Here is a 27,728-nt window from a genome sequence, read left to right on the forward strand (position 1 = left end):
AGGTTTACAGTGTTATGATTGGTTGTCTCCAGGCAGAGACATAAGGTTCTGGTTGTCTGAGGGAAGAAACTCCCTGATTGGTTTATTTATTTTATTTAACATATATTTATACTGCCCAAAACGCAAGTTCTCTGTATCCAAATGTATCCCTTTGAAACTGGATAAAAGGGAGAGTTGAACAGGCAGGAGAAGGGTGGCTGGGGGAGAAGAGTTCTGTGAGAGAATGCTGCTGAGAGTTGTATGAGCCAGAAGGCCGGAAAGCCAGCAGGACCAGGTCAGGTTGAAACTGCTAGGGAAGGTAGCAGTGAGGGAGCTGGTCCTACTAGAACCTGATAGGCCTTGGGAGAGAAGGCTAGCAAGCTTGTTCATTTTGTATTTTGAACTTTGTACTCTTGCCAACTGAACTTTACATCATTTGTTCCTGTACTGTTCTTTAAATTTTTGCAACCTTTTATTTTAGTAAACCGGTTCCTGTTTTTATATACTATTTTACTGGTGTTTGTCTGCTATTTTAATCCCACCTCATGCCTATCTGCCCATTTTATTTACCACTTTAATGAGTTTTGATATTGTTTTTTGAAAGATGGAGGGTTCAGAGACTAGATGTGGAAGCAGTCACAATAGCTAAAAATCTTATTTTGGTGGCAGCGGAAGTTTAGAATGAGGATTAGCTGCAGCCAAGCCCTCACAGTAGACACACACACACACACACACACACACACACACACACACACACACCTCTACATATCACAGGCAAACCTAGTTATCTGTGGATTCACTATCCATGGTTTCGCGTATCTGTGGCTAGTTAATTGACACCTGACCTCAGCATACATGGCAGCGGGGGGGGGGGGGCAAAAATTGGTTAAATTTATATACCCCATAGGGTGGCTGGAAATGACCTCGGAGGTCATTTCCAGCTGCCATTTTGTAAAAGGGAGCCATTAGAACATAAGAACAGCCCTGCTGGATCAGGCCCAAGGCCCATCTAGTCCAGCATCCTGTTTCGCACAGTGGCCCACCAGATGCCGCTGGAAGCCACAAGCAGGAGTTGAGGGCATGCCCTCTCTCCTGCTGTTACTCCCCTGCAAATAGTACTCAGAGGCATCCTGCCTTTGAGGCAGGAGGTGGCCTATAGCCCTCCGACATTTTGTGGCTCCTTTAGTTAAAAGAAAACCTTTATTTTTCAGCAAAAAAAATTATCATAGAATAATGGAACAATTTGGACTTCTGGGGAGCATTGCTGGACTGCTGAAAGCCCACAGAGCATGGTAAGGCACTTTACTTGGTGTTGGCCCCCAATTATTTCCTATTTTTACCATGTTTTCCCAGCCTCCAGGAACCTAATGCCCCACCCCCCATCCGCATTAACTTAATGCCTTGGGATCCATGGTTTCATTATCCACAGTAGTAGAGGAGAACAGAATCCCCGCGGCTACCATGCTCCACCTGTATCTATAAGAAGGAATGTTAAATATAATACGTAATCATCATCCACTGCTAGTACCTGTAGCTTTTGTTTTACTGTTGGGATTCTTTGGTGCTGAAGAGATATAGCCCATCTTGGATTTTGTGCTCCCGAACTACCAACATACAGAAATTTACTATAATGCAAACCAGCTTACCTGTGATGAAAATGTACAGACCAGGAAGTCTGCCTGAGACAAAAAGTGGATATCCAAAATAACACCCCGGAGAGAATTTTCAGTGTACCGATTATGAAGACCCGCTGACCATGATATGGAATTGTCACTAATAAATTCATAGTTTGGATATCTGGAAAAATGCACCACAATATTAAATATTCTTGATTTTCAATCTAACTGCACAATCTTCAAAATCTGCAGCCTCAATTAGAAATCAAATTTTTGAGGCATTTAATCTTATTATTCTAAACAGAAATAAATAACAATGGTTCTCTCCTATAAACGAGCAAAAAAATAGTAAACTGGAAACTCATCAGCATTTCAAAAGTGCTGCTATAACTGCAGTGCTGTTATACCATAGTGTTTCAGAAATATGCAATGTAAGACATACAGGTTACATGCCCTCTCAAATTGTGTGTGTGTGTGTGTTGTGTGTGTATTTAAACAATTACCATCCTGAAATCTCACAAATTACATTTTTAAACACAAGCTTCTGAATCATATTACTTGCAGTGTTAAAAACAAAATACATTAGTCCTGATCCAGCAGCTCCAGTATGCACACCAAATTACTTCAAGCAAGATAATCAATATAGGGAAATCTCCGCATAATAGCTGTTCTTAACAGTACTCCACCTTTCACACTGAGATGAATGGAGCAGTCCTTACAGTTCTCTGGGCACACTGAAGGCTGATATCACAGTGATGGTAAACTCAACTGGCAATTTCAAATGGGTTTGACAACTGGAATATGTGATGGAAGGAAGACCTATCTTTTCTAACACACAATTCATGTATCAGAATAGATTAAAAGGAAAAGTCCCTCACAGGACATTTTTTATATATGATGGCTACCACTGCACAAAGTTTCTTCTTAAAAGTGATTTATTCTTCAGAGTATCTCATTCATTTTTGTGAACACCACTGTGCTATCAATCTGCTAAAATGTTTGGTTTCAACATAATAAAAATAAACTAGTCAGATACTTAAAACAATTACCAAACCTCATTTATAGAGATACTGAATCCTGCTGTATATAGCAAGAAAATATACCAAATGTTTGTTTTATCTAGTGGCTTAATGCATATGCTGAGTGAAATCATGACCTTACTTAATCAGAAATAGCTTTTCCTGCTCAAATGCCAGTGTGACAACCACTGTGGATATGTTGCTTATGCTTATTTACAAACCATTTATACTTCTTACCAGTTTGAGCTTCATTACCCATAGCAATTTTAACTTTCTCCATCATTTATACAAATTTGTTTATAAGAAAAAATAGTTCTCTTATATTTTCATTTGCTTCAGCAATCATATTTTGAACAGTTTCTCTTGCAAGTGAATAAATAAATAGGTGATCATGAATTTCAAACAATCCAGACCATCTACTGTTGCTAGTTTATTATATTTCTTTTTAAAAGAGCAGTGGCATTTCTTTTTAAAGGGAAGTCGTAAGGCAGTGTTCCTTACTAACCAAAAAATGGCACATTCTCCTTAAAGGACTCTTTTCCACACTAAAGGAGAAGAAGAGCTACACAACAAAGCCAGAACATGGATATTTCATTTCAACTATATCACCAGGAGAACATGCTGCACTCTTCTTCTAAGATTACAAATGTTTTCTGCCACTTGGTGATGTTAAAAAAACCCTTTGAACTATGTCTGTCTCCATGGGATAAAACAGCTCACCACCCTCAAAAGTTATTTTCTGAGCTTAGAACCACCACCAAACATTTCTTATTTCTTATCTTAAAGTTAGTTTAACCTTCACAGATACAAAAACTAGGACTTGGGCCCAAACAACTATGCAACTAATTCCACATACCATGGGACTGATCAAATATCACTGCCACATGCCACAGACCTAAACACTTTCAAAACTCAGTGAAGTTTCAAACGCATCTTATTATATGGCATTGCAATCTTTTGTTCTGGGGGACACTATATGGGCTGGGATCTCAATAGCACAGCCTGTTCTAAGGACCCAATGGGCTTTGTGTTTTCCATGCCTGTGGCAGCCTCCATGCCCTTTGCTACAAGTATAAAATATACTTTATATGGCTGACATCCTAACTAATGCAGCTGGCATGCAACCCAAGGATGCATGCCTGTAGTGGCTCTGCTCCCGCTTCTTTAGTGCAGGTGCTCACATGTGGGGAGGGGGATTTATAATGAATCTCCCCTTCCCCAGCTGTGCTCTGTGCAATGTGCAATTATGTCCCTGAGGGCTGCCCGTTGTCCCTCAGGATATAATTGTGTGTTGCACAGAGCACTTCCAAGGGAAGGGGTGAAAATGGGAATGGAGCCACTGTGGGCATGCATTCTTTGGTTGCAGCATTAGTTAGGATTTATTTTATTTTATTTTATTTTATTTGAGGGATGTCAGCCCTCTAAAGAATATTTCATTCTTGTAGACCAGGGCAGATACAAACATAGAAGAATTGGTGCATTTACAAATGCTGTACAGATTTAACTTCACTTTACACCAAATGTGGTGTTTTGATACCCCTGCTTCACGTAAAATCACTTTTGTACCTACTATATACAAAGATAGTCTTACTTGGATTTTGCCTCTTGCAATAATGAAGGATCATCAGTAGCCAAATAGACTCGTTTTTTATCAATATGCATTCTGCGGGACAGAAGTTGGAAACGTTCTTCAACATGTACCATGTATTCTTCTATAGGATGAAATGCTGCTTCAGTTCCAACTTTGTCTGTTCTTCGGACATGAATACTAGAAAGTTAAAAAAAATTGTTCTGGATCTCATGTACTGCTTCCTGTTTTTTGTACTTTTACTAGAATGAACCTTAAAATAAGTGAGCATCAGGAGACAACTGGATTCTGAACGCAATACATTGCTTGGAACCACAGGGCATAAAGTGATTATATGCTTCCATGGAGAAAAGCCTACTTTGTCTGCCCTTGAAAACCAATTATAATTGGTACACATTTTTGGAGGCCAAATGCTAATATAGTCTATGAATGTCACAGTAGAATCACAACATTATGATGCTGCAAATACCTTTCAGCTGCTATTGCTGAACAGACTCGGCCTGGCCTTCCTTTATTCACATAATTTAGTTACCTGATTGTAGAATTTAAACTTGCATGAAAAGAAAATTCATATATCATAAGTGCATGTTTGTCAAGATTAGAAGCTTTTTTAATTCAGCCTAAGATGGGTTTATCCCTTCAACTATCTTAAATTATTATGGTTCAACTGACATGCTGGAATTTGTATCTGGATTTTTAATTCACATATTTGACAGATAGCTGCTTCTGTAAATTTTAAAATTACTCAAAAGCCACCACAAACCACCAAGTTTAACTTTCTTTAACAATTCATTTTCAGAATGGAAAGCTGAGATGCTGTGATTGCGACTGAGATGCTTTCACTCAAAATGGCCTAAATGCACACTAAAACTGCATGTTATTTTTAGTATGGTAAGATATGGCTAGGATATGCCAGGGCTATTTTCTTTTGTAAATAGCTTGCTTTTGTGGTAGGGGGGCTGAAACACTTTGCCTGCACTGTGGACTCAATCCATGGATGTCATTTTAGAAGGGGGAAGTTCACGGGGGGCCAATTTGATCTGCCCCAGATGGGTCCCTGCATGTGTACTATTTACAAAAGTATTTAATCTTGACATGCTTGCAGTGGCATTATTAACATCACCTGTGGTTTGGCATTTACAGTCCAATCCTCTGAAAAATGAGTGGTTGCTGCATCATTTCCAGATCCTAGGTGCCCTGAAAGTTGAGGTAGAAAGGAAAGTCCAATTCTACCTTCCGTGTTTCCAGCCAAGGAGGAAAGGCAGAGCTAAAACTGATCTACAAGTGAAGCTGTGATATTGTGCTCTCTCTATGACTCATAAAGATACAGGGGGAAACTAAAATGACAGTGCAGATGTCTGAAGATAGAACTTGCAGGTTTGTTTTTCAAGCTAAAGTCCAGGATTTTCACATAGCTGTAATAGGGAAGCAGTGTCTGTCCTCTCCTTGCTCAGAAAGCTGGCAGCAAAGACTTTCCCAATTCAGTTCGGTGTATAAATATTAGTAGAGTTATATACACATTAGTAATAGTAGTAGTTCTTATTTTATTTTTAATTGGATTTTGTTTTGATTTCAACCATTTTAAACAACATGCCAATGCCAATACAGTCCATTATGCCCACACTGCTGGTCAGGGAAGCTGTAATTCAAGAACTGGTCTTGTGCTAGCAAGCCTGAATTGTCCCCTTTGCTAAGTAAGGTCCACCTTGGTTTGCATTTGAATGGGATACATGTGTGAGCACTGTAAGATATTCCTCTTGGGGATAGAGGCTGCTCTGGGAAGAGCATCTGCACGCTTGCATGCAGAAGCTTCCAAGTTCCCTCCCTGACATCTCCAAGATAGGGCTGAGAGAGATTCCTTGGAAAAGCCGCTGCCAGTCTGTGTAAACAATACTAAGCTGGATGGACCAATGACAGCTTCCTATGACAACCCTGAGAGAGAGTGGCTTATGACAACCCTGCAATTGTTAACTTTCTAGGTTAAAAGGTAGGAGCAAGACAGTTCAAATTTCCAGCCATTTCCCCCACAAAAACACCCTTCGAGTTGCAGCAAAGCCAATCTACTTAAATCGTCTGCACCCCATTCCTTTCCAGGTGAAATCTAGCACTCAGAGTTACATGTAGAAGTCTTGGGCTCCATTGACCTGCATGCAGATACTTGCACTTTAACATTTGTAAAAACAACTTTTTAAAAGTTACTTTTTCAGTAATACTAGAGAAACTATTTGCTTTAGTATTCCTGAGGGAGATTGCCATTCCTCCTTCCACCCCTCCCCATGGCTTCCAAATAGGATGGAAACAGTCTGCAGGCCTAAATATTACAGTATGACTATAGTACGACTAATAAGAGGAACACTTTCTGAACCCACCTTCTCTTCACCTCTCCACTGAACCTTCCCTTTTTTTCAGCTTTGGCTTTCCTGAGGACTATCACTGAGGGGACGCAGCAATAGGACAGTTTGAACTAACTTGTGCATTCTGCCCAGATGCTTCCTACACTAACTGGCTTCTTAATTTAAAGAAGAATATCTCAAGCCTCTTGCAACTCTCCAAGTTAGTCCAGTCTTTCAAGTGCCTGAGAGAAGTCTGTAGATACAAACTCCAGATTTTCACCCTCTCTCCTAACCACAGATTCTTGTGCTGCCATTATCCTCCTGACCCCAATCCCACTTTTTTGTTCATTCCTACTAGCCCCCAGTGCCCATTCTTCCCAATTCCAAATCTTTTATGGTCCTAGAATTGTATAAAGAAAGGTTTGCATATGTTTATTGACTAAACTTATGGTGACAGGAAGACACGCTGTGGGATAATGGGTTTGTTTCAACTGGCTTCCTCCCCCACCTCCCCTTTAGACAGGGAAGAGTGATTATGGCTGCAGCTCCTGTGTACTTCTCCCTTTTGCAGGCTGCTATCTGGTGTTTCTGCTCACTTTACTTGTGCTGTTATATCTTGCACTTGGGATGAGTGGCCTGCTTTGTGGTGGTGAAAGCCACACTGGTTGGGCTTTTGAACCCCTGGCCTTTATTAGAACAAGCAGCACCGAGGGCACAGCTGCCAGCATGGAACACCTGCAGGCGGTCGCTGAAACCAGCCACCAAAGGGGGCCAGCCTTTGGTGGTAGCCTTCAAGGGTGGGACTGAGGGCTAGGACCAGTGGTCCCTCTAATATTTTTCATCTCTGTGTGGAATGAGTTTTGTTCTGGGTGGAACCCCGATTGGGCTGAAACGTGCTCTGGTCCTTCTCTCAAATTACTGCACTTATTGAGATTAACTACCAAAAAACTAAAGTTTTAGTGTTTGCTAAGCGCCCCAGGCAGTGTAATTGGTCCATTAATGGCCATTAGATCACACAGGTCAATTCCTTCAAATTCCTAGGAGTGGTTTTTCACTCACCTGGGTCACGCAATGCCCACCTAAAATCTACTCTTCAGATGGCCCAAATTATTCACAAATCTTATTACTGCTTTTCACTTCTCAAGGGGGGCTTCTTACATTCCTGCCGCAATAAAACTATTTGTAACTGAAGTTCACCCTCAACTATTATATGGTGCCCAACTTGGCCCTGTCTGTAATTTTTTGTCTTTGGAAGCTGTTCAATCAAAATTCTTAAGATCCATTTTGCAGGTCCCCCATTGCGTGCCTAATGTTGCATTGAGACAAGAGGTGGGTTTAATTAGACTGGAAACCTGCTATCGGAGAGCTATTATTTTATTTTGGTTAAAAGTGTTCTCCTGTGCGGGCCTGGCCTAGCTTATAATGACTGATTGTTTTAAGTTTAAATGGAAGTCCGTAATCATTAACAAATTGGCTCACTATGGCTTCTCCCAGGATGAAATTATTAAGCTGGGTTTTGATCGGGCTAGAAGTGAGATCAAGCAACACATTTTAGATATGGAATTGCAGGAGGAAGCTGCAGTGTGCGTGCACTTGCATTCAGAATGGGTCCTTCCTGATTCAACCTGAGCGGGATCTAAAATGAACTGAGCAGACATCCAAACTTGTGAGTGTGTGCACACCTTAGAGGGAACAGTGGCTGAGACCAACCTATTGTTTTGGACTCCTGGAAATCTCCTGCTGTCACTACTCTGTTGTTGCCTAGTAATTATTTAGGCTGCTACAGGTATGTGTCTTGGGTTGTCCAGAGATGGGGAGGTAGGGAACAACTCTGGTGCAGCTATTCCAGTGGTATGGGGAACTGACAAAGATATGGCGTTGCTACATCAGCGGGCCATTACAGGGGAAGGGAATTCAGAAATTTAATTGCTGTTTCCCCTTCCAGAAGGCCTACCACCTCTTTAACCTTGGAGAGCAGTGCAAACAACAAACAGAACCTCATCTTATTACTTTATAATGCCAGATAGGTTCAAACTAAACCTAAAGTTGTCCATGATTTGATTATGGATGAAGCAGCTGGTATGTATCATGGAGATCTAGTTGGGAGAAGCTAGTGGCCTGGTTTGGTCCATCGTGGAGCAGATGAAAGGATGTGGGCAGGGAGGTGGAGTGCCTATGGTCTATAAGAATACCATCTCCCTTACCAGGATCTCTGTCAGGGTACTGGCCTATATTGAATGTGTGCACCTAAGTCTAGGTACCAAATACCTAGATTTTGCCTTGCTAACTGGGCAAAGAGGCACCTTTTAACATGGTGATTCCCTTTATTTAGCAGGGGGAGAGTAACTGGCCCTATCCACCCCCAGCATAGTACCTCTAGTGACTGTTGCTGGTGTCTATCTTGTGTTTCTTTTTAGAATGTGAGCCCTTTGGGGACAGGGAGCCATCTTATTTATTTATTATTTCTCTGTGTAAACTGCCCTGAGACATTTTTGGAAGGGCGGTATAGAAATCAAATTAATAATAATAATAAGTCCAAACTCAATGGCGGGAACATCATACAAGCCATAAACACCTGGGCTATACCTGTTATTAGATAAAGTGCAGGAATAATAGAGCTAGAGACGCTAGATCGTAAGACCAGGAAAATCATGACCATCAATCATGCTCTGCACCCCCGCAGTGATGTAGATAGGCTCTACCTCCCTCGCAGCTCAGGTGGAAGAGGAATGCTGCAAGTCCATCAAACAGTAGAGGAGGAGAAAAGAGGCCTTGAAGAATATATAAGGGACAGTGAAGAAGATGCACTACAAATGGTCAAGAACGCAAAACTATTCAACACCAATGAAACAAAACAGGCCTACAAGAAAGAACAAGTCACTGGCTGCACAAGAACAGGCACTAAGAACAAATGCAATAAGAGCAAAAGTAGAAAATTCAACAACAAACAGCAAGTGCCGCCTTTGTAAAGAAGCAGATGAAACAGTGGACCACCTAATCAGCTGTTGTAAAAAGATCGCACAGACTGACTACAAACAAAGGCATGACAAGGTAGCAGGGATGATACACTGGAACATCTGCAAAAAATACAAGCTACCTGTAGCCAAACATTGGTGGGACCATACAATTGAAAAAGTGGTAGAAAATGAAGATGTAAAAATATTATGGGGCTTCCGACTACAAACAGACAAACATCTGCCACACAATACACCAGATATCACTGTAGTCGAGAAGAAAGAAAAACAAGTCAAAATAATCGACATAGCAATACCGGGGATAGCAGAATAGAAGAAAAAGAAATAGAAAAAATCACCAAATACAAAGATCTACAAATTGAAATTGAAAGGCTGTGGCAGAAGAAGACCAAAATAATCCCAGTGGTAATTGGCGCCCTGGGTACAGTTCCAAAAGACCTTGAAGAGCACCTCAACACCATAGGGGCCACAGAAATCACCATCAGCCAATTACAAAAAGCAGCTTTACTGGGAACAGCCTATATTCTGCGACGATATCTATAACCATGGACAATAAAATTCTGGCATCCCAGGTCCTTGGGAAGGACTCGATGTCTGGATAAAACAAACCAGTCAATAACACCTGTCTGACTGTATAAACAAGAAATAATAATACCTTGGCGTGGTTGTGGGGCTTGCGTGCTCTGAGGAAGGTGAAAGCTATGCCAGAGGTCCAACCATACTGGACAGGTCTCACCAGAGGAGCCAGACAAAGAGTGCCTCTCCCATCAACAATATGGTGAGACGTAACTTTAATAAATCAATACCGGATCGGTCGTCGCCCGGGTCAACAAGGACCATGCCAGGTGCTGGAGTCCCTGGACATCTGGTGGCAAGTGGGCTACAGGACTCAGGATCTTCAGTTGAGCAACCAGGGCTGAAGACAGCAAAGTTACTGGAAGAAACGTCGCTTAACCGGAAAAAAAAAAAAAACGAAAAATGCCAACAAGGAAATAATGATCTGCTATTACAAGTCTAGTCCAACTAGAAGAGGTTATTAAAAAGAGTGTACCAAATTTGGAAAGAGAAGCATCCAGATACAGAAATAACAGAACAAAGGCTAGCAGACCAGAGAAGATTCATGATAAGAAATAAAGTATTCACAGGAGCTGAGCTGGAAGAACTGCAAAGAGCAACACAGGCTCAAGACATGGAAGAAGAATTACCACCAACTGAAGCAGTTGCTCAGGCGCAGGTGGAAGAGGTGTTGGAAATCGAGGATGCCACTGTTGCTGAACTGTTTCAAAATCAAAACCAGGCAACCTCACCTTTGCCTTCACCTCAAAAACCCAAATGCCGTTTAACAGAAAAGCAACAAGAACTAAAGCAAAAATAACTGAAAACATGAACCAAACAACCACCAGGCTTTGACTTCCAGCTCTAAAAACAGTTGCCAAAAAACAACTTGCTCAGGTATTAAAAGATGTCAATGCTGCACTTGCAGAAATAACAACCAAGAATTTGCAAGAAACAAACCAACTAATGTACAGTGCAGGAACAATAACAACACAAGAGCTCGGATATAAGATCAATGGACCTGTCAAAAAAGAAAGTAGTATATCACCTAAATGGAAGATTCGATTAGAAAATAAAATCTCCAGGCTTAGATCAGATGCTAGTAAATTGAAAGATATGAAAGACAAGAAGCTGAAGAATGAAAACACTAAACAGTATCTGATCCAAAAATACCACCTAGATTCAAGGAAAATTAGAGAAGTCCTGGAAATAATAAAGCAGCAAATAACAGCAGTGTCAAAGAAGATTAGCAGATATGAAGCCAGAACAACACAACACAGGCAGAATCTCCAATTCCAGTCGAAACAGAGATGTTTCTACCAAAGCATAGAAGGAGAAACTGCAAGAAACATAGAAACACCAAATAAAGAAGAGACAGTGCAATTCTGGGGAAAATTATGGGACAATCCAATAGATTATAATATAAAAGCAAGCCGGATGAAAGAGGTAAAAAAATGTAACCAACAAATGCAAGATCAAATAATAACACCAGAATTAATAAGTGAAAGAGCAAAGAAAATTAAAAATTGGACTGCTTCAGGCAACGATGAACTGCATGGCTTTTGGCTTAAACACCTAACAAGCCTTCGTAAACAACTATCAAAACAGTTCAATCACATTTTGCAAGGAGGTGATATTGAACAATGGCTAACAACTGGGAAAACTCATCTCATCATGAAAGACCCAGCAAAAGGTGCAGTTCCAAGTAATTATAGACCGATCACCTGCCTGCCAACCATGTTCAAATTATTAACTGGAATAATAGCAGATGAAGTGATGCAACACTTATTAACTAACAAACAGCTTCCAGTTGAACAGAAAGGAAATTGCCCGAACACCAGAGGCACAAAAGACCAGCTGCTGATTGACAAAATCATTTTAGAAAATTGAAAGAGAAGAAAAACAAATCTAGGTGTTGCATGGATTGACTACAAGAAAGCCTTCGATTCATTGCCTCACACATGGATACTAAAATGTTTATAAACAACTGGTGTCAGCAAAAACATTCAGGTATTTATTTAAAAAGCAATGAGCATGTGGAGTACACAGTTAACAATCAATGGCGAGGCACTTGGACAGGTTAGCATTAGAAGAGGCATTTTACAAGGGGACTCACTATCCCCTCTGTTGTTTGTAATCACCATGACCCCACTTTCACAAATGCTAAATAAAACAGGCCTCGGATACCAAACATCTAAAACATCAAGTAAAATCAACCATCTGCTGTACATGGACGATCTGAAGTTGTATGGAAAGTCCCAGTCAGAAATCGAATCACTGCTAAACACTGTCCGTATATTTAGTAGCGATATAGCAGTGGAGTTTGGACTAGACAAGTGTGCTGCATTAATAATGAACAGAGGGAAAACAACAAAAACAGAAGGAATAGAACTGCCCAATGGAAGCAAGATCAAGAACCTGGTAGAGAAAGAACCTTACAAATACTTGGGCATTCTCCAGGCTGATAACATCGCACACACTGAAGTTAAAAGAAAACTGGAAAGTGAATACATCAGGAGAGTTAGAAAAATCCTCAAGTCCAAACTCAATGGCAGGAATACCATACAAGCCATAAACATCTGGGCTATACTTGTTATCAGATACACTGCAGGAATAATAGACTGGACCCAGGCAGAGCTAGAGATGCTAGATCGTAAGACCAGGAAAATCATGACCATCAATCATGCTCTGCACCCCCGCAGTGATGTCGATAGGCTATACCTCCCTCGCAGCTCAGGTGGAAGAGGAATGCTGCAAGTCCATCAAACAGTAGAGGAGGAGAAAAGAGGCCTTGAAGAATATATCAAGGACAGTGAAGAAGATGCACTTCAAATGGTCAATAATGCGAAACTATTCAACACCAATGAAACAAAGCAGGCCTACAAGAAAGAACAAGTCAAGAACCGAGCAGAAAAATGGAAAAACAAGCCCCTGCATGGTCAATATTTGCACAATATAAGTGGAAAATCAGACATCACCAAGACCTGGCAATGGCTTAAGAATGGCAACTTGAAGAAAGAAACAGAGGGTTTAATACTGGCTGCACAAGAACAGGCACTAAGAACAAATGCAATAAGAGCAAAAGTAGAAAATTCAACAACAAACAGCAAGTGCCGCCTTTGTAAAGAAGCAGATGAAACAGTGGACCACCTAATCAGCTGTTGTAAAAAGATCGCACAGACTGACTACAAACAAAGGCATGACAAGGTAGCAGGGATGATACACTGGAACATCTGCAAAAAATACAAGCTACCTGTAGCCAAACATTGGTGGGACCATACAATTGAAAAAGTGGTAGAAAATGAAGATGTAAAAATATTATGGGACTTCCGACTACAAACAGACAAACATCTGCCACACAATACACCAGATATCACTGTAGTCAAGAAGAAAGAAAAACAAGTCAAAATAATCGACATAGCAATACCGGGGATAGCAGAATAGAAGAAAAAGAAATAGAAAAAATCACCAAATACAAAGATCTACAAATTGAAATTGAAAGGCTGTGGCAGAAGAAGACCAAAATAATCCCAGTGGTAATTGGCGCCCTGGGTGCAGTTCCAAAAGACCTTGAAGAGCACCTCAACACCATAGGGGCCACAGAAATCACCATCAGCCAATTACAAAAAGCAGCTTTACTGGGAACAGCCTATATTCTGCGACGATATCTATTACAACAGCAACAACATTGACAATAAAATTCTGGCATCCCAGGTCCTTGGGAAGGACTCGATGTCTGGATAAAAGAAACCAGTCAATAACACCTGTCTGACTGTGTAAAATAATAATAAGTATAGATTTGGAATTCTGCTGGTGTATCGATCACCCTGCTGCCCAATGGAGTCCCTAAGTGAGCTGATGAACCTAGTTGCGGAGTTGGCACTGGAGTGGCCCAAGTTGTTGTTGGTGGGGGACTTCAATGTCCATTTCAGGACTGAGTTGTTGGGAGCGGTTCAGGAGTTCATAGCAGCCATGACCATTATGGACCTATCCCAACTGGTCTCTAGACCAACTCATGATGCTGGCTACATGCTCAATTTGGTCTTTTGCTCGGAACAGGGTGATGTTCTGTGGGTGAGGACTCCTGTCATCTCCCCATTGGCATGGGCAGATCACCATCTGGTTAAGTTACGACGCGACACAACCCACCTCTGCAGGGCTGAAGGACCCATTAGGTTGGTCCGCACAAGAAGGTTATTGGATCTAATAGGATTCCAAGAAGTGTGCTAGAGATTCTGTCAAAGCAAATATGGTGCAAATATGGAATAACGAACTCAGTGGAGTGGTAGTCACAATTGTTCCTCTACGACCTGCTTCAAAAGTAGCCCTGTAGTACTTAGAAGACATATGGGAGCTGACATGGAGAAAGATTCCTCCACTGGAAGAAATATGGGAGTCCAAGTGGAGGAAGATTCAGCATGAACCCAACAGATTGCAACACACAGCACATTTGAAGATCTATGCTCTGGCAGTGCAGGCTAGGGCCCGGCTTGGGTGGGGACGGAATTTGTTTTTTTAAGGCAGACGTACCACAATTGTGGGGCTTTGTGGTGTGCTGCTGTGGTTGCAGAGACCAGCCATGCAGATGGCCAATGGGCATGCACAGTAGCCTCAAAATGGCTGTTGGCACCACAGAGAGCCCCAAAGCAGGCTGAAAATGACTGGGGTTGAGGCCAGCGGGGTGAGGGGGAACATCAGGAGAACCCCCTATGGCTGCAGCAGCACCCACGAAGCCCCACAATGGCAGTAAGTCTGCATTTAAACAAAACAAAACAAAACCCTGAACTGGCCCTGGACCGACCCAGGTTCGTCTTGACCTCAAACCAGGCCAGTTCAAGCCGGCTCAACTTCAAGCCTACTCACACATCACTAGTGCAGGCAGTAAAGAAGCAGATCTTTTCTGCCCACATTGCTTCCACAAATTCACATCCAGCTGAGTTGTCTACAGTTGTGAAGGGGCTAGTACGTACCCCCATCCCCTTGAATTTGAACTTTGAACCATCGATCACTCACTGTGACTTTCTATTATTGCGAATAAAGTCTCTCATATGTGGGTTCAGCTGGATTCCACAGTTACTGCAAAGTCTTTTGTGGAGGTGTCCAGCATCCTCTCATGAGATTAAATTGGATCCAGAGTTCCCCCTAAGATGTGTGTGTATCTGTGCACTCACAGGTTTTTTGATGTCTGCTTAGTTAACTTTAGATCCTGCTCAGGTTGAATCAGAAAGGCCCCACTCTGAATGCATGTACACGCACACAGCCTTGATACCGGCATCCAGAACAATACTCATTCCACACACAGATGAAAAAAAATAGCAGGAACACTGATTGGATCACTTTCAGTTTGTGACTACGGATGTGGACAAACTGCCTCGGACTGTGCATCCTACAACCTGTTCTCCTGACCCTTGCCCAACTTGGCTTATCTCATCTGGTAATAATATCAGAGAGGGTCTCCTAAATATTATAAATGCTTCTCTGAGGGCAAGCAGGATGTCTCCTTGTCTTAAGGAGACTATTATAAGACCACTTCTGAAGAAACTTGCATTGGACCCCTTAGAGTTAGCTACTTACAGATCTGTTTCTAATATTCTATGGTTGGGCAAGGTGACTGAGCAGATGGTGACCTCTCAGCTCCAGGCATCTTTGGATGATGCAGATTATCTAGACCCATTTCAAACTGGCTTTTGTGTGGGCTATAGGGTTGAGACTGCCTTGGTCAGCCTAACTGATGATCTCCAATTGGCTATCGACAGAGGGAGTATGACTTTACTGATCCTTTGGATCTCTCTACAGCTTTTGATACCATCGACCATGGTATCCTTCTGGACTGCCTGATGAAGGTGGCACTGTTTTACAGTGGTTCCATTCCTACCTCTCTGGTAGATTCCAGATGGTGTCACTTGGGAGACTGCTATTCTGCAAAGCAAGAACTAAAGTGTGGAATCCCACAGGGCTCCATACTGTCTCAAATGCTTTTTTAACATCTACATGAAACCGCTGGGAGAGATCATCAGGAGGTTTGGTGCTGGGTGTTACCAATATGCTGATGACACCCAGATTTACTTTCCATGCTGACCTCATCAGTTCTAAAAGAACTGCACTGGCTGCAAATATGTTTCCGGGTGAAATACAAAGTGCTGATTATCCTCTACCATAAAAGCCTTGGACGTGCGGCCGTGCTGCCCGTGTCTTTTTCGCCCGTTCTGGGCATGCGCGGAGCGGAGCGCATGCCCAGATCGGGCGAAAAAGATACGGCTGCCCAGAGACGGGCGGCCATGTTGGACACGGCCGCTGGTGGAGTCCTCGGCCAGAGGTGGAGTCCTCGCCGCCACGGGAGACCGGGAGGAGCAGAAGCGGCGGGCGGAGAGTGCGGCCGAGGCGGCGGCGGAGCCGCGGCCTCGGCCAAAGGAGTGCGGGCCAAGGAGGTGGTGGCCGCGGCGGGGCGAGTGGCCCCGATGGCGGCGGCCGCCGCCATGAGAAACGGCAGGCGGAGAGTGCGGCCGAGATGGCGGCAGAGCCGCCGCCTCGGCCAAAGGTGGCGGCCCAAGGAGTGCGCCCAAGGTGGGTGAGGCGGCAGCGGGAAAACCCCCCCCCCACTAGAGCCCGTTATTACAACAGGCTTACACATACTAGTTACCTATAAAGCCCTTAATGGCTTGGGTCCTGGCTATTTGAGAGAGTGCCTCCTTTGTCATAATCCCTGTAGCCTCTTATGATCTTCTGGAGAGGTCCGGTTATGGTTGCCACAGGCTCATTTGGTTTAGACCCAGGATGGGGCTTTTTCTGTGGGTGCCCCAGCGATTTGGAATAAGCTTCCTGCTGAACTAAGAGCATCTCCTTCTCTGTTTTCAGAAAGACTATCAAGACCCTCCTGTTCTCTCAGGCTAATTAGAATTAGTTTTAATAATTTTAATAATTTTTTAAAAACTTGTTTTAATAATTTTATTCTATTGTTTTTATTGCCATGTATTTTAGTTTGTGACTTTTAAATATTTTAAATTTTGTACACCACCTAGATATACATATCAGACAGTATAAAATATGATTAAATAATTAAATAAATAAATAATAACCTATAAAGCCCTTAATGGCCTGGGACAAGGGTATTTAAGAGAGGGCCTTAGGAACATAGGAAGCTGCCATATACTGAGTCAGACCATAGGTCTATCTAGCTCAATATTGTCTACACAGACAGGCAGCGGCTTCTCCAGGATTGCAGGCAGGCATCTCTCTCAGCCCTATCTTGGAGATGCGAGGGAGGGAACTTGGAATCTTCTGCTCTTCCCAGAGCAGCTCCATCCCCTAAGGGGAATATCTAACAGTGCTCACACATCAAGTCTCCCATTCATATGCAACCAGGGCGGACCCTGCTTAACTAAGGGGACAAGTCATGCTTGCTACCACAAGACCAGCTCTCCTCTCCTAGACCAGCTTTCCTCTTGGAAAGTCTTCTTTGTCATGAACCCTGCCTCCTACTACAATCTTCTGGAGAGATCTGGTTATCGTTGCTGCCAGCTTGTTTGGTGGCGACTTGGGACTGGGCTCTCTCTGTGGCTGCCCCAGGGCTTTGGAATATGCTCCCTGCTGAAATAAGAGCATCTCCTTTATCTTCAGGAAGACCTTCAAGATGAACCTATTATCTCAAGCTTTTAACTGGAATTAATCTTCTTTATATATATTTCACTAAGGTGTACCTGTGGCTAATCCCATGCGTGGAAACTCTTGCGTGAGTTCAACAGCAACGCCGCAGGTCAGTGGGCGGGGAGAGAAAGCGGTGGCTGGGGGCGCACAGAAAGCGGTGGTGGCGGGGTGTACAGAATGTGGGAGCACTACAGGCAGCAAAAGCTCGTTCAGTTGGCCTGCCTGCCGCCCAAATGACAGGTTGGGTGGCACTGTGGTCCCAAAACAAAACAAAAGCACATGGCCCTCCTGCACACTCAAGGGACGGGGATTACTGGGGCTTCAGGAGAGCAGTCAGCAGGCTTCCCTGTAGGCTACGGAGAAAGGGAAAAGGCGGAACTGGGCAAGAAGTCAGGAAGAGACTGGCGGCGGGTGTGTGTGTGTTTTAGAAGTGTTTTAATTGTGTGTTACGGATTTTAAATCTGTTTTTATTTTTAATGTGTTACATTTTGTACACCGCCTAGAGATGTACATATCAGGTGGTATAGGAATATGATAGATAGATAGATAGATAGATAGATAGATAGATAGATAGATAGATAGATAGATATAATAGATTCAGAGCATACACTTCAATTGTCCCTATTTTCTAGGTTCCATCTTTGCAAAATCACTGTCCCCATTTCGTCCATATTTTTGCCTTTTGAGGTCTTGTTAAAACAGTTTTATTCTCTATGACACAGCTCCCAACACTGGGTCTCTAGAAGTTAAGCCTCTGAATAGGGAATGAATGCGTCCTGTCTCTAGTGCCCATTCATGTGCATGCATATACATGATCACTAAGGCCACATGCAGTTTATACCCTATTTCATCAGCTGCAGCTGTTGTGGTATATTTTGAACCTTAATAAATATACCTTTTATAAGAGAATGATACTTTTCTAGCATGTCTCTTAGTTGCCCTTTTGGGACAACTTTAAATCAGTTTTAAATCAGTGGGGGATAGGCTATTGCAGGGTAAATGAACAACCAGGCAAGCTTTCAACAATATAAAATCATGGAAAGAGAGAGGCTTGCAAAGTAATCCTTGAGAAGAGAACAGGCATATTATAAGCATATGCTTATTTTCATCTGTGAAATGCTGGAGGGTATGTTAGAGTTTCTGTCACTCTTTATTCACTGAAAGGACATGGGGGAAAGCAGGCTGCACCCTGATCAGACTCCAGTCATATTACGTGTCCAGGAGCGAATATATGTACAAAATGGAAGTGCCCATATTGTCCCAAAGCAACCAGCCCCAATAGGATTTCTTGAGCCCCACAAATACCTAGATATAGGGGTATTTAGGATATGGGCCTGAAAAAAGGAACAATAAAATGATCAAGGACTTTAAATATCCTTCCAATATCTTGTGCCTAAAAGGAAAGGTGCAAGATCAATCTCACCTTAAGTAGCGCAGCGGGGAAATGCTTGACTAACAAGCAGAAGGTTGCCAGTTCGAATCCCCACTGGCACTATATCAGCCAGCAGCGATATAGGAAGATGCTGAAAGGCATCATCTCATACTTTGCAGGAGGAAGCAATGGTAAACCCCTCCTGTATTCTACCAAAGCAAACCACAGGGCTCCATGGGTGCCAGGAGTCAAAATTGAAAATGATTTACCTTTACAAGGAAAGGCTAAAGCATTTGGAACTTTTGAGTTTAGAAATAAAGACCAATGGGATATGCAATAAGAGTTCACAAAGTTATACATAGTAGATCACCAAGTGAAACTGGTTAACAGCAAGTTCTGGATGAGGCAAAAGAAAGTACTTCCTCATACATAATGCATAACTTGTGGAACTCATTACCACAAAATATGGTGATACCCACTAGCTTAAAGAGCTTTTAAGAAGGACTAGACACATTTATTAAGAAATATTAATTAATTAGTTATATTTATATACCGCCCCTCCAAAAATGGCTCAGGACAGTTTCATGAATGAAAAGAGTATCAAAGGTATGACAGCTAAATGGAACTTGTATAATCCACGGCAGTATACTTCTGAATCCTAGATGCTAGGGACTAACAGCCAAGAGCTGCTGCCTTCATGTTCTGGTTGTGAGTGTGTAACACATACAGTTGCAAGAAAGTCAGCATCCTCTATTCTCAATGCATTTTCAGTTATGTGTTTCTCAGAGGTATTTGGAAACAGAATGCTGGACTAGATGGAATCTTAGGATAATGTTCTGTTTACCTACTAATTTAACTGGGATTTAGTAAATGCAGATAGGACTGCTGCTTTAGTTGCATAATAAAAATTCTTACCCAATAACTGGATGTTTAAAGCCAAGTTTCCTTGTAGCTTCTTCTATTTCCTTTTCTAACCAAGGTTGTGGACGAATCAAATATTTAACAAATTGCGAAACCCACCACACTGCAGGATCACCATGAACACGAATTAGTCTATCAGCCAGATCTTCTGGAATAGCCAGTGGCAAATATGGTGGTCGTGGGTGTAGACTGTCAACTATAGGTAGTTCTATAACTTGAACATCTTTATCATTCGCCTCACCTGTAAAAGAATGACATATTAATCAAACATTTCAGTTCATGAAGGTAGGCATACAATGCTCCATACATATAAACAAGAGAGCACTTTATACCCAAGAGAAACAATAGCCACTATTAAAATATTACAAAACCATTAATTATAATCAAATCACTATTTAGAGAAACAAGGGGAAAAATTAGAACACAAAGAGATAATAAGCTCTTCTAACAGAGCCCTCTAAAATAGCAAGCCTAACCCAAACATACATTACAACTCAGAAAAGAGAGAGTTATATTTTAAAAAATAAACACACCACAGGTTTTTTTTTTTGCAGGGTAAATAAAACTCAATCCATGTACAGAGTGATATGAAAGAAGATTGTTTGAATAGGTTTTACAGAGTTGCCAAAGGCAAGCAATGAGTAGACTCCATAATTCAGTTTACAAAGTCTGAACAAGACTGCAGTTGATGATCACACATGATTCATGAATGTTAAATATGCCTGTTTGAGATTAGCAAATAGATAACCTAATCAAGAAGTATGTTCTTACCCATCACAAAATAACATCATGGGTAAGAACAAAAATCCATTTTTATTAGGACATACCATGTGCTAGAATACCCAAATTTTTATTCTTATTATTTTTATTTATTTATTTATTTATCAGTCAAATTTGTACATTGCCCTCACTTTCATCTCAGGGTGGTTAACAATAACATAAAATAAGTTAAAACAAACACAAAAATATTTAAACAATTTAGGTAATCTAAAAATTAAAAGTAGATTAAAACAAAAATTTAAAAAGCTGGAAAAGTTTGGCTGAAGAGGGGGATTTTCAAGTGCTTTTTAAAAATTGTCAAGAGATGGGGAGAATCGTATTTCAGTAGGGAGCACATTCCATAGTCTCGGGGCAGCAACCGAGAAGGCCCATCCCTGTGTGGCCACCAGCTGAACTGGCAGCAACTGGAGATGGACCTCTCCAGACAATCTCTAGGCGACCTCAGTGGGAAACCTTTCAGGAGCCACATGGAAACTTTCCCTCCACACACAAACATGACTTAAAGAACATCACGCAGTGGGGAAATGCTTGACTAACAAGCAGAAGGTTGCCAGTTTGAATCCCCCCAGGTATGTTTCTCAGACCTTGGGAAACACCTATAAAGGACAGCAGCAATATAAGGAGATGCTGAAAGGCATCATCTCATACTGTGTGGGAGGAGACAATGATATACCCCTCCTGTATTCCACCAAAATAAAGAAGCAGGGCTTTTTGGGCACCAGGAGTCGAAATTGACTTGATGGCACACTTTACCGTTACACAGTCTTAGTGATGCCAAAGTTTGTGATTACCAGACTTGGAATTCCAGTGGTTGGTTAATGATTATCTTCAATCCAAGGTAAACCCCAAGCGATGCTCTGCAGCATGAATTGCAGCCCAAGCAAAGAACCTCCTTCCTGTCACATAACTTTGTTTCTTCCTCAAACTTACCTGGCAGTTGGACAAGAGCAGCAGCATCCCTTTCTGGAAGCCTCTATTGCTTCTCTCGTGTCTAGAATGTGGCACTATTTGAGGTTAGGGGTGTGCACAGAACCGGTGTGGCTGGTTTGGTTCGAGTCCAAACCAGATTCATAAGAACATAAGAACAGGCCCATCTAGTCCAGCATCCTGTTTCGCAGAGTGGCCCACCAGATGCCGCTGGAAGCCACAGGCAGGAGTTGAGGGTATGCCCTCTCTCCTGCTGTTACTCCCCCGCAACTGGTACTCAGAGGCATCCTGCCTTTGAGGCTGGAGGTGGCCCACAGCCCTGTGACTAGTAGCCGTTGATAGACCTCTCCTCCATGAAGTTATCCAAACCCTTCTTAAAGCCATCTAGGTTGTTGGCTGTCACCACATCTTGTGCCAGAGAATTCCACAAGTGGATTTATGCGTTGTGTGAAAAAAGGACTTCCGTTTGTTGGTCCTAGATTTCCTGGCAATCAATTTCATGGGATGACTCCTGGTTCTAGTGTTATGGGAGATGGAGAAGAATTTCTCTCTATCTACTTTCTCCACACCATGCACGATTTTATAGATCTCTATCATTATGTATGCTTTAAATTTTGGTCTATGACCGCAAAAAAACATGATGATGATAGATCTCTATCATGTCTCCTCACAGCCGTCTTTTTTATAAACTAAAAAGCCCCAGGTGTTGTAGTCTTGCCTCATAAGAAAGGAGCTCTAGGCCCCTGATCATCTTGGTTGCCTTCTTCTGCACCTTTTCCATTTCTACAACGTCCTTTTTTAGATGTGGTGACCAGAATTGTATGCAGTACTCCAAGTGTTGTAGCACCATAGTTTTGTATAAGGGCATTATAATATTAGCCGTTTTATTTTCAATCCCCTTCCTAATGATCCCTAGCATGGAATTGGCCTTTTTCACAGCTGCCGCACATTAGGCACAAACGGCTTGGCCTGGTTCTGGCTGAATTAGGTCCAGTCTGGTTCAGCAATCGAACTGGGCCAAACTAGTTTGGGGGATATGCTTGTAAAGGGGAATCTGGTGAGGATTCCCCTTTGTTGGGGGTGGGGGACCCTTCCAGGGATAAGGAGCGGCAGGGCAAGGGTGGTGAGAGACGGAATAAGGTCCTTACCCCAAGCGCACTCCTCTCCTCCATTACCAAGCCGGTGGTTCCTCAGTCTTGGCCTTCAGACATGTACCCCCTGTCCTTGTAAAAAGGGAATCCTCACTGGATTCTCCTGTACAGGTATATCCCCTGAACCGAGCCAGCAGCTTGGTAATGAAGGGGAGGAGTGCTCTTGGGGCTTCAGGGAGGTCTCCAAAATGGTCACTGTGACGGGGGTGAGTCCGAAAATGGGCTGAAGACTGCCCGAACAGGGCGATTGGCTGTATAACAGAGGCTGGCGTGGAAGGTGGAACCTCTGGAGACCCCCCACAGCCTCAGAGAAGCCCCTCAGAGGGAATAAGTACCCACAGAGGTGCACTTAGCTAATTTTGGTGTCTGGACCTAAAGGCCTTTGGAGGCCCCCTCCCCTGCAACTTAAGCATCATCATGCTCCGCTGGGTGGCCACACCAGCCAGGACAGAGTAAAGATGATTTGGGGGCCCCCCAGGGGCTGTGGAGGCCCTGGACTTCAGCCCCGAAGTCCAGAGGTAAGAGCACCTCTAAGTACCCCCCAAAATTAAACATTTGTTCATGAGCCCCACCCCCACCACCAATGACCATGGGGGTTTGGTCCAGTGCCAAATTAGGGGGGATGCGGTTTGACACCAGACCACCAAACCGAACAGGTTCGATGTCGAACCTCTTCACACATCTCCAGTATTATATGCTTAAACAACCAAACTTATCTTTAAAGGAAAGGAGGGTTGTTAATTTGGATTCTGGGAACCAGTTAAACATTGTGAAAATTAGATAATTTGTCACAACACTTGGCAGAAATCTATTGAACTTATTTTTAAAAAATGCTAATATAAATAATATAAATAAGTTGAAAGGTCTGGATTCAGGGTTCCTTGGGAGATGCAATGAGACTTAATGACCACACCAAAGGCCACCCAATAGTATTGCCTGGATTATTCTTAGATGTAGCAATCTCTGTGAGACCATCGGGGGCACATGAGTGCCTTCCAGCTCATGAGAGACATAATAGCAATACAAGCAGCATACTAGCAAAAGGACACTAGGCAAAAAGACAGAATTGAGGATGTTATGCCATACTTACTAGGCCTGTGCATGACTCAAAATGTCTGATCCCAACCCTACCCAACTGTGGAACTGTTGAGACAAGCTATGTTGGCTGCTCCTCCCACTATCATGTTAGGCTGGAGACTCCACATGTCTGTTAGACCTCCTCTGCCCTGCCCTCTTTTTTATCTGGGACCAGGCGAAGGCAGGATATAGACTGTGATGTCCTCTTTGCTCTGGAGGGAGTGCTCAAGCAGTTGCTTTACTTTCAGCAGCTTCCATTTAAAAAGTGTTCTCCCCTCAAAAAAATCTATCTATCTTTTATTATCTGCATGGTGCAAGTGGGATGGATTGGTAGTCTCCCCCCCCCAAACCCCCCCCCCAAAAAAAAACCACCTTCAGTTGTGCTGCAGACATGCTGGATGTCCACAGAGTTCTGCCATGACGGGTTCAAACTGCTGGGAGGCTCCCTATAATGGTGGAACTCCCTCCAATAATGCCCACTAGAGGACATACTTAATGAACTGACATGACAGCACAGCCCCAATACTTAAAGCAAAACTTTGATGCTGAGTTTTTTTGTACACTGCCTAAACCGCTTCACTTCACTCCAGCCTCTTTGTACTTTGGATCCATCAGAAAAGTAGAGGTCTGAAGAGCTACATGTGAAAACATTTTCATCAGCAAAGGGGATAGCAACTCGTTATCCCTACACTAAAGTAAACACATTGTAATTATTGTACAAAGGTATACAAGTCCTCAGTCAAAAAGGGTGATTTACTGCCCAGCAAGCACCATTCAGTTTTCTTCACTTAGCAGATACTCTAAATTATTATCTGAAAAATAGCTTCCACAATCATTTATTCATTCTTGGTCTGATAATGAAAAATACTGGCCTTTCAGGAATAAAACGTGTTCATTATATCACATTACCACAAGAGGCGAAAATAAATCAAGAAGGAGATGCTATAAATAATGTATCATGCTTTGAACGTGTATAGCTGCAATTTAAATATTCTCTTTGTTGTTATTAAGCACTATCAATATAATTGATTGCATTGACACAGAAATGGACTCGTTTAATGAGGTACATTTCAATCTGAATGCTCCCACTGAAACAATTCTGCATCTCTCTCTCAGCCTCATGAAAAATACTGCAAACCAAATTAAAAGTTATATTAGGCCTGCAGCAAGGAAGGAAGACAAGTTGTGTGTTTGCATGGATGGCCACTTGAAGTCAGCTACAGATGAGCAGTTTGTCTTTCTGACGGAATAGAGACTGCAAAAGAAATTTTGAAAACAAGCAAGCTGACTCACTTGGAGGCAGTTGTATCTTTTAAGATGGTGGCTCTTATATTTAGCAGAATGAGAGGAACTGTCCCTATTCATCCCAACCTAGCATCATTCCAGTGGCTGTTGCTGGTAACTGCTTTTTGTTTTTGTTTTCTTTAAAGCATATGAGCCCTTTTAAGACAGAGAATAATTTTCGTATACCTTTTGCTATGTAAACTGCTTTGAGAACTTTTGTTGTTGAAAAGTGGTATAATGGAATCATCAGTAAAATAAAATAAAAATAAAAATAAAATAAGGGCTGCAGGGTATGAAATATGGCAGGGACATATTTCTGAAAGTCAAAAATAATTTTGGGAGGGAGGGAAAAGAAGTGAAAAATCACTCCCCCCTCACCCTCCAAATGTACTCGGCTGCAGAAGATGCCTTTTTGGCAGCTACTCTAGTGTCTCCTTGCAAGGGCACAACCTTTCTTTCGCCCTTCTATGACTGCATCACATTAGTAGTAGCAGTAGAAGTAGTCCCAAGATAGTTCAAGGGCTAGCATGAACTGCATGCAATGGCCACCATGCGGGCCACTAGAATGCAATCTCTATATTACGTCCTTACCTGTGAAGGATTCTAGTTATTAGTCAAAAAGAAGAAAATGTAGATTATTATCTTTATCCATGGGAGAAAGGACACATCACAATGACTTTTGTAGACTGTGTTGCTGCAGAAGATGCAGCACTTTGGGGTTTTTTATTGTGGTGAAGAAATTCACCATGAGTTGAACCCAATTCTGAATAGTCAAAAGGTATTGGGTACTGATGCACCATCCATGAGTCACCACTTTCTCTTCTGCTGAGGGAGTCCACCAGGTTGTTGGATGTTTCCCTGGCTACATGAATAGTGTAGTGTCATTCTGGATGCACCATTTCCAAAGGGGCATGCCAGAACACATAGAGTTCCAGAGCATATACCTCCCTACTTACTCTAGCACATGGCTACAATATTGTGAGTTGCAACCTGCACTATGATTCATGTATGGCAAAGAGGTCTGTAGTGCTCGGAATACCACTAAAAGTTCCAGAATGTTGAAATGAGCTTTACACTCAAGATGCCCAAACTCACAGATTCAGCAATGTGCATTCTATCCCCTAGATGGAAGCATCTTTGGTGATGGCAAAAGAAGGAGAAGTGGCACATCCCTGAACAGTCTGCTTGAGTCCACTCAAGTGAGGACTGAAAAAAAGCCTGGTAGGTAAATAAAAGTTTGCCTGAATTCAGAAAGGAACCAAATCTGGGAGCATGAAAGTAATAGAAAAGGTGCTACAGAAGTTGTGGCTGCTGTGAAGCCTAATAAGATTTGATAGGCAGACTGAACAGACAGAACATTTTGATGAGAAAAATGATGGCTTGTTCTCTGTAACTGGGAAGATATGCTCGACAAATCTAACAAAACCATTATGATCCAAGTCATTTGCTTGGGTTTTAAGTTGAGACTTTGTCTCGTTGACATACAGCTTAAGATTAAACAAGATAAGATAGAGTGTTTAATTTAGATCCCAAGCAGGTTGTATTTTCATGCATGCCACTCATAACCAATTGAGTCCATAAGAGAATCTAGACATAGAGAGAACATCATTACTGTTGCCATACATTTTGTAAAAACTCTTGAGGATGTTGAAAACTTGAAGGGAAGTACTCTGGACTGATACTGTTTGGAACCTATGGCAAAACATAGGAAGCTACCCTATCCAGATTCAGACCATTGGTTCATCTAACTCAGTATTGCCTACACAGACTGGCAGTGGCTTTTCCAAGGTTGCAGGCAGGAGTCTTACTCAGCCCTATCTTGGAGATGCCAGGGAGGGAACTTGGAACGTTCTGCATGCAAGCTTACAGATGCTCTTCCCATAGTGGCCTCATCCCCTGAGGGGAATAACTTACAGAGCTCACACATGGCTCACAAAGCAAGAGATATGGATGGTATTGTGGGTAATATAAACAGCAATATAAATATATATAGCAAGAAACCATACATCCATGAGCAAGAAGAGGTAGAATACCAGTACAGAGATTATGTGAAACTTCTTTATACATTTGTTCACTGTCTGAAGATCTAACATGAGGTGCAGGTCTCCATCAATTTTTGCTATTGTGAAATACCTTTAATAGAATCTGAGAGCGTGTATAAGCACCACAGCCTTGATGGAACTCTTTTGAAGCAATTCTGAGTTTTCAGTTTTTTAAAATAACTTTTTTCATTTGAAATTATAAAATCTGTAATTTTGATTGTGATTTTAGTTTGGATTTTTACCTTGTTTAGCTTAATTTGGTTAATTTTATTAGTCTGATTTTACATTGTAACTATTTTATAAATGTTGTGAGCCGCTCTGAGCAGTAGTGTACTGGAGGGGCGGGGTGTGTGTGTGTGTGTGTGTGTGTGTGTGTGTGTGTGTGTGTGTATAACTGAAGCACTGTTTGAACCACTTTGAAGCTCTTTAAGCAGAACATCTGTTAGGTGAGCAAATACTATCCTG

At 42.2% G+C, this 27,728-nt stretch overlaps 1 protein-coding gene and 1 long non-coding RNA gene across 4 annotated transcripts in view; one reads left to right on the forward strand and one right to left on the reverse strand.

Annotated features, from left to right (window-relative positions):
- FUT8 (fucosyltransferase 8) overlaps nt 1-27,728 on the reverse strand; it is a 200,367-nt gene that overhangs the window by 10,539 nt on the left and 162,100 nt on the right. For all 3 annotated transcript variants that reach the window (XM_053257103.1, XM_053257109.1, XM_053257117.1), the window contains 3 exons: nt 19,997-20,243; nt 4,206-4,382; nt 1,626-1,776 (listed from right to left, as the gene is read on the reverse strand). In XM_053257103.1, the coding sequence (XP_053113078.1) occupies nt 1,626-1,776; nt 4,206-4,382; nt 19,997-20,243 (575 nt within the window). The remainder of the gene's footprint in view (nt 1-1,625; nt 1,777-4,205; nt 4,383-19,996; nt 20,244-27,728) is intronic.
- On the forward strand, nt 21-26,456 carry LOC128327848 (uncharacterized). Its single transcript, XR_008308833.1, has 5 exons — nt 21-274; nt 1,191-1,271; nt 5,002-5,093; nt 17,757-17,818; nt 26,347-26,456. It is a non-coding gene; the product is annotated as an uncharacterized LOC128327848 (long non-coding RNA).

Source organism: Hemicordylus capensis, chromosome 1, assembly GCF_027244095.1.
Source record: "Hemicordylus capensis ecotype Gifberg chromosome 1, rHemCap1.1.pri, whole genome shotgun sequence".
Lineage (NCBI taxonomy): Eukaryota > Metazoa > Chordata > Lepidosauria > Squamata > Cordylidae > Hemicordylus > Hemicordylus capensis.